The following is a 6000-nucleotide window of genomic DNA, read 5'->3' on the forward strand; positions in this document are numbered from 1 at the left end:
ACCACTCTGGCATTTCTAGCGTAGACATACCCTCAATCTTCCAGAGAAGTCAGAGGAATCTACACAGCCTACACTGAACAAGAACAAGACTTGTAGCTAACATTTGATCACAGGGACACCCCATTTTGCATTCTACCTAGAACAGCTATTTAAGGAATAATGCCCTTTACCTAAAATGTGTCAGAAAAATGCTTAGTGGAGAGTCCATACAATTTGCTGGAATTATTTGAGTACAAAGACAGATTATTGCTTCTTTCTTCTCTGGTTACTCAAGTGATACGGCCAGAATTCCATTTTACTGAAAACTTACCTTTTCAAATCTCTTTTCATTCTGGTTGCCTTCTGCTCTACCTTTTCAATTCTTGTCACACATTTAATTCAGTACTGTAACAAGACTTCTAAGCACTACGTCAACTATGGCTTCATCAGTGATTAAAACAACACCACAGAGAATTAAATCAAAATGAGAATTGTCTGCCCTAGGGGAGCTTTAGAAGTTCAGACACTGTATAAACCACTCAGTTTACAAAAAGTAATTATTTTAAAGGTGGTGATACAAAATCTATATGCTACTTGTGCAGCTTTGAAACCCTCCAGAAAACCTCAGGAGTAAAGGTCTCATGATGTATAAGGGGACCCTCCTGATGTAGAAGAAATTGAGAAGACTCCACAGACTCCCCTTTCTGCAAAATGCTCAGGATTCATGTTTTTATCATGAATGGGAATGCTACTGCTGAGCACAGCAAGCAGAGGTTGGAAGAGTTCTTGCAAATGGGGACAATCAGAGAATCTAGCTAACCTTTAAGAACTAATTGCTATGACATTGGAATGTACAAGGGTTAAGAATTAAAATAGGATTACTCCTTTATGAGGGTTGAAGTTCAGTTTGCCAGGGGTAATCTCATGGCATCACACAAAGAACTAGCAGATCATCATCAGCAACACACTGCAGTCACTGCCTTGAAAAATGTCGTTTAAGCGCCCTCCTGCTGGCAAGTGTTGTTCAGAAAGAAGGTGGCTGAAGGTGTGTTTCATGTACATTCCCACCACCCAAGAATATTTACTTGCTGTCAATGATTGGTTACTAAATGACAGCAAAAACACTGCTAACTAGAGCAGACGCTGCATTCATAAAACCTGCAGGCTGGCTGTTGGCTCAATTTCATCAAATGGCTGACAAGTCACAGGCAGGAGCTAACAGTATGAAGCAACTTCTGTAGTTGAACACAGTGCTGCTTATGCATCACTGAACCTGTGGAAACCTCATATGGCTGACAGAACAATGTAGGGAAAGCCAGTTGGACAAAAGAAGCTCTTTCTTGCCATTTATGAATTACCAACAGCCAGCACCAGCTGCCTCCTTAATATGAGCAGAAGCTACCAGTTATACCTGGGAGTGCCAAGCCCTTCAAGAACATTTTCTTAACATCTACAACTGGAATTGGAGTTTCCCCAGCTGCTATATACAAACAAAAATCAAATGCCACTACTAGACTCAAATGTAGCTTATTGAAATATTATCAGCCATTCAGATATGTACAGACAGTTGCTACAAAGTCTACATTTTAAAGTACAGAGCATTAACTTTTATTAATGCAGCTTTGTAAAACCATTGGGAAATCTGATCAGCCTAGGCATAAAACCTAATTGCTTAACTTTTGATATGATGAAATGGTAGTCTTTCTTAAACTTATCCCATTAAAAGTTACCCAGGCAAGTGTGAAACTAAGGAATTAGTATACTGTATTGTATATAATGTAGCTCCAAGAAATCTGTGTTTCATCAACCACTGTCCCTTATCCTTAAACTCCAAAAAATTATTCTGTTTTTGGGCTGCATCACCACATCATGGGCTCAGGTTCTAGCCAGCTACAGACATGCTTGTGCAAACACGGAGGCTACGTCTACACTGGCCCCTTTTCCGGAAGGGGCATGTTAATTTCAGCGATCGCAATAGGGAAAGGCCGGAAAAGAGCGTCTACACTGGCCCCGATCCTCCGGAAAAAGCGCCCTTTTCCAGAGGATCTTATTCCTACTTTGAAGTAGGAATAAGATCCTCCGGAAAAGGGCGCTTTTTCCGGAGGATCGGGGCCAGTGTAGACGCTCTTTTCCAGCTTTTCTAAAAGCCGGAAAAAAGCGGTGGACATTTTTATTTAAATGCCGCGGGGGATATTTAAATCCCCCGCGGATTTCCCTATTGCGATCGCTGAAATTAACATGCCCCTTCCGGAAAAGGGGCCAGTGTAGACGTAGCCATAGGGAAAAGGCAGGTATGTCTGCCTCAAACATTCTGCTGTGAAATATGGGACCATACAGTTCTTCTGATGGAACTCAAAATGGCATTTGCAAATTCAAAAGTTTTCAGTTTTCCTTAATTGCTGTCCTGATGCATATCCCTTGACATTTCAGTTGGACAGCAAGAGCAGTCACTGCAATTCATATGGGGTACATGTGATTATATGTACTTAACTTAGAAAGAGGTGAAAAAGTACTCAATCCAGAGCGAAAGTGAGTTAAGAAAACTGCCTGAACAGTTATAGTGATGCTTTGGCCTTTTCTAAATGTCAAACACTGTAGCAACTTATGCAAAAATGCAGAACACAGATTTTACCTCCTTTTCTCCACAGATCTGCACAGGAATTAGCACCAATGACCTGTGATACAGCTAGGACTTTTGCTGTTACTGTTATCAGAAGTATGACAGGTGTAGCCACACTAGTCTGTATCTACAAAAACAATGAGGAGTCTTACAGCATGCATCTGATGAAGTCTGTCTTTGCCCACGAAAGCTTATGCCCAAATAAACCTTTTAAGTTAAGGTGTCACAGGACTCCTTTTTGTAATCAGAAGTGTAAACAACGAGCTAAGAGACAGAAGTCAGAGTTTATTTTAAAAGCTTCAGTACAACCCTAAACACAATAGCTACAGATGCTACAGTTCTTAATGAAGCAATACTAGCTGGGTGCCAGGAAGAGTCCAACCGAGTAAAGCTATTCTGCACAAAAATTAATGGGAATTTCATTGCTCAAGACATGACAAGACTTAAATAAAGGAGCTTTCCATACCCAAACAAATAGGCCTTTAGCTCCAGGTTTTTAAGAAGGAACAGTCTTTGCTGAAGAGTTGCTTCAAAGGGATCACTTGCAATAAAGTGCCTGGGGTGTTGGGTTCATATGGTTAGAAAGAAGAGCCCTATTAGGAGAGTGAAGGGTATGCAATCTTCCAGGTTATTTTTTGGATAACACCTGCAGATGATGGTGCAGTCTGGCGCATTTCAAAGGCATATAAAAGTCACAGCCCAGAGTAAGAGAGTAACAGAAATTCAGCTAAGGCAGAGACTGTTTATCATCCAGAGAGGTGATTCAATCTCAAAAGCAGAGAAAGCCCTTACAGTTTAGATCAACTCTCACATCTTATTCTGAAGGGGAAAAAATTGCTGGAATGCCTTCCTCAACCTTTCAGGGATTCCATCCTGTCCTTACGCTCCAAGAAATACAAAGCAGACTGCAAACCTGGAAAGGGAGGGGAGCCATGTACTTCTGAGATAAAGGAGCCAATTTCAATCCCATTTTCCTGGAGCGAAGAGGCAGTACAGCAGGGCCCAACCCCCCATTTCCTGCAGTGGAAGGGCACTGCATCCCGGCTACTCAAGGGAAGGTGGGCAAGAGAGCTGGGACAGCAAGCAATTCCTGCTGAGGGCAGGCAGAAGGAGAACTGTACAGAGCAAAAGGAAGTGTGCTGTAACGGGAGGGCGCCAAACGGTGTGGGGGCAAAGACGTGTTCTTGGGGGGTGCCAGCTCCCAGGAGAGCGGCAGAGCAGAGATACAAACCATGCCTCCCGCAGGCAGGGCTGCCTCTCCCTCCCTACGGCATCCTCGGGGGCAGGGATGACGACACTCAGCCCTGGGCGCAGGCCGCAGATATACGGGGGAATAAGGGACAGCCCGCCCGTTCGGGCAATGACGCAGCAGAGGGGACTCCCACGTGGCGCGCTGAGGAAACAGGCCTCTTACTCCGGAGACCCCTGTTCCACGCGCCCCCACGTGGGTGCCACTCAGGCTCCTTCTTCCTCTCTCCGAGTCCGCTCCCACCCCCAGCCAATCCCCGCGCTTGCGCAGACGCGCGGTTGAAGGTTCCATCTGGCTCCCCTCCTCCCTCCCTTTCCCGTCAATCACCGCCGGCGCGAGCCACCCCCCCGCAACTCTCCCACCCCACCCCACTCACGGCAGGATGGCGCGCGCGTTGCGGGATGGAACGTTCCGAGCCACGGCGCGCGCTCCTGCCTCGAATGGCTGGGGGGACGCTGCGCGCGCTGGAGAAACCTGAGGGGAGAGGTGGGTGGCGCGCGCGCGCGCGCGATCCCTCATGGGAGGAGACAGGCGCGTGCTCCCCCCGTCTTCCCCGGGCCAGAAAGGGCGAGGGGCGGCCCGGGCCGAGGAAGCGGGTGGAGCTCCAGGGCCGGAGAAGGGATCCAGGCCCGGCTCAGGCTTCAAGGGCCCGCAGGCCGCCGAGCACCACTCACCTGAAGCCGCCATGTTGGGCAGAGGGAGAGAAGGCAAAGGACCCGGATGGGGCCGTCACGTGACTATAGCGAGGCCAAAGCCCTCCTTCCGAACGGGCGGGGCCCCGGAGGAGGTAGCCTGGTTGTTTCTGCGGTTCCAGGCGCTGCGGTTAAAGCCGCGGGTCGCGGGCGGGAGAAGTATTCTTCGCTGAGCATCGCCGCACGCTCTCGATTTGCTGATGCCAAGAAGGGGCTGGAATTGCCCGGCTTGGGGGGCTGTCTGTAGTATTCGGCCCCCCGGGCAACCATGAGCCCCGCCCTCGGCTATCGGGGCAGTAGTGAATGGGGGGGAGTGGGGAGAGTTCCCGGGGGGGGGGGGGGGGGGGGCAGAGAGTGGGGCTGGGGAGAGTTCCCGGGAGGGCAGAGAGTGGGGGTGGGGGGAGTTCCCGGGGGGGGGGGGGGCAGAGAGTGGGGCTGGGGAGAGTTCCCAAGGGGCAGAGAGTGGGGGTGGGGAGAGTTCCCCGGGGGGGGGGGGGGCAGAGAGTGGGGGTGGGGAGAGTTCCCCGGGAGGGCAGAGAGTGGGGCTGGGGAGAGTTCCCCGAGGGGGCAGAGAGTGGGGCTGGGGAGAGTTCCCGGAGGAAGGGGACAGAGAGTGGGGGTGGGGAGAGTTCCCAAGGGGCGGAGAGTTCCCAGCGGGGGGTGGGAGGCAGAGAGTGGAGTTGGGGAGAGTTCCCCGGGAGGGCAGAGAGTGGGGCTGGGGAGAGTTCCCCTGGGGGAGGGGGGGGCAGAGAGTGGGGCTGGGGAGAGTTCCCGGAGGAAGGGGACAGAGAGTGGGGGTGGGGAGAGTTCCCCGAGGGCAGAGAGTGGGGGTGGGGAGAGTTCCCGGAGGAAGGGGACAGAGAGTGGGGGTGGGGAGAGTTCCCAAGGGGCAGAAAGTGGGGGTGGGGAGAGTTCCCGGGAGGGCAGAGAGTGTGGGTGGGGAGAATTCCGGGAGGGACCGGACGACAGAGAGATTAGGGTGGCATGTGAGGTGCAGTGTGTTCAGAGTGCTGAGCCCTCCTGAAAGACCACAGGCGGATCATGCTCCACATCTCCAGGACACTGCAGAGCTGCCACCTCTGGGGTACTTGGCCGTTTATGGGCACAGTGTGGTGAGGGCTGACTGAGAGGAGCAAGGAACATGTTTATTTCCAGCTGTTCACTGGTGCTCTGTAACTAGCCATGGCTTTGTCTACACAGGAAAGTTTTTCCTATTATACTGTTCAATCATACTGCACTGTCATCAATCACCTCCTCTTATGTGGACACTCTTATTCACCTATGAGTGGGCTTTTCTGTCTAATTTATACCACATGGGATAGGATTGAAGCTAAAGCAAAGAAAACCATGCTTACATCAGGATAAGAAGCTTCAGGGGGTAGCGAGTTGGTCTGTACAGGGTAAACTTAAAAACAACAAATGCTCTGGTAGCACTTTATAGACTAACAAAACATGTAGAC

At 50.2% G+C, this 6000-nt stretch overlaps 1 protein-coding gene across 2 annotated transcripts in view; it reads right to left on the reverse strand.

The window, feature by feature from the left end:
- The window catches only part of EIF4B (eukaryotic translation initiation factor 4B), a 36740-nt gene extending 32061 nt beyond the window's left edge, over positions 1–4679 (reverse strand). Inside the window, exon 1 of one of the 2 annotated variants that reach the window (XM_075915929.2) lies at positions 4523–4679. In XM_075915929.2, coding sequence (XP_075772044.1) covers positions 4523–4535 — 13 coding nt within the window. In that variant the 5' untranslated portion in view covers positions 4536–4679. The remainder of the gene's footprint in view (positions 1–4522) is intronic. The other variant, XM_075915930.2, reaches the window with a different exon arrangement.
- Positions 4680–6000: the final 1321 nt, after the last annotated feature.

Source organism: Pelodiscus sinensis, chromosome 31, assembly GCF_052426305.1.
Source record: "Pelodiscus sinensis isolate ZL-2025 chromosome 31, ASM5242630v1, whole genome shotgun sequence".
NCBI lineage: Eukaryota > Metazoa > Chordata > Testudines > Trionychidae > Pelodiscus > Pelodiscus sinensis.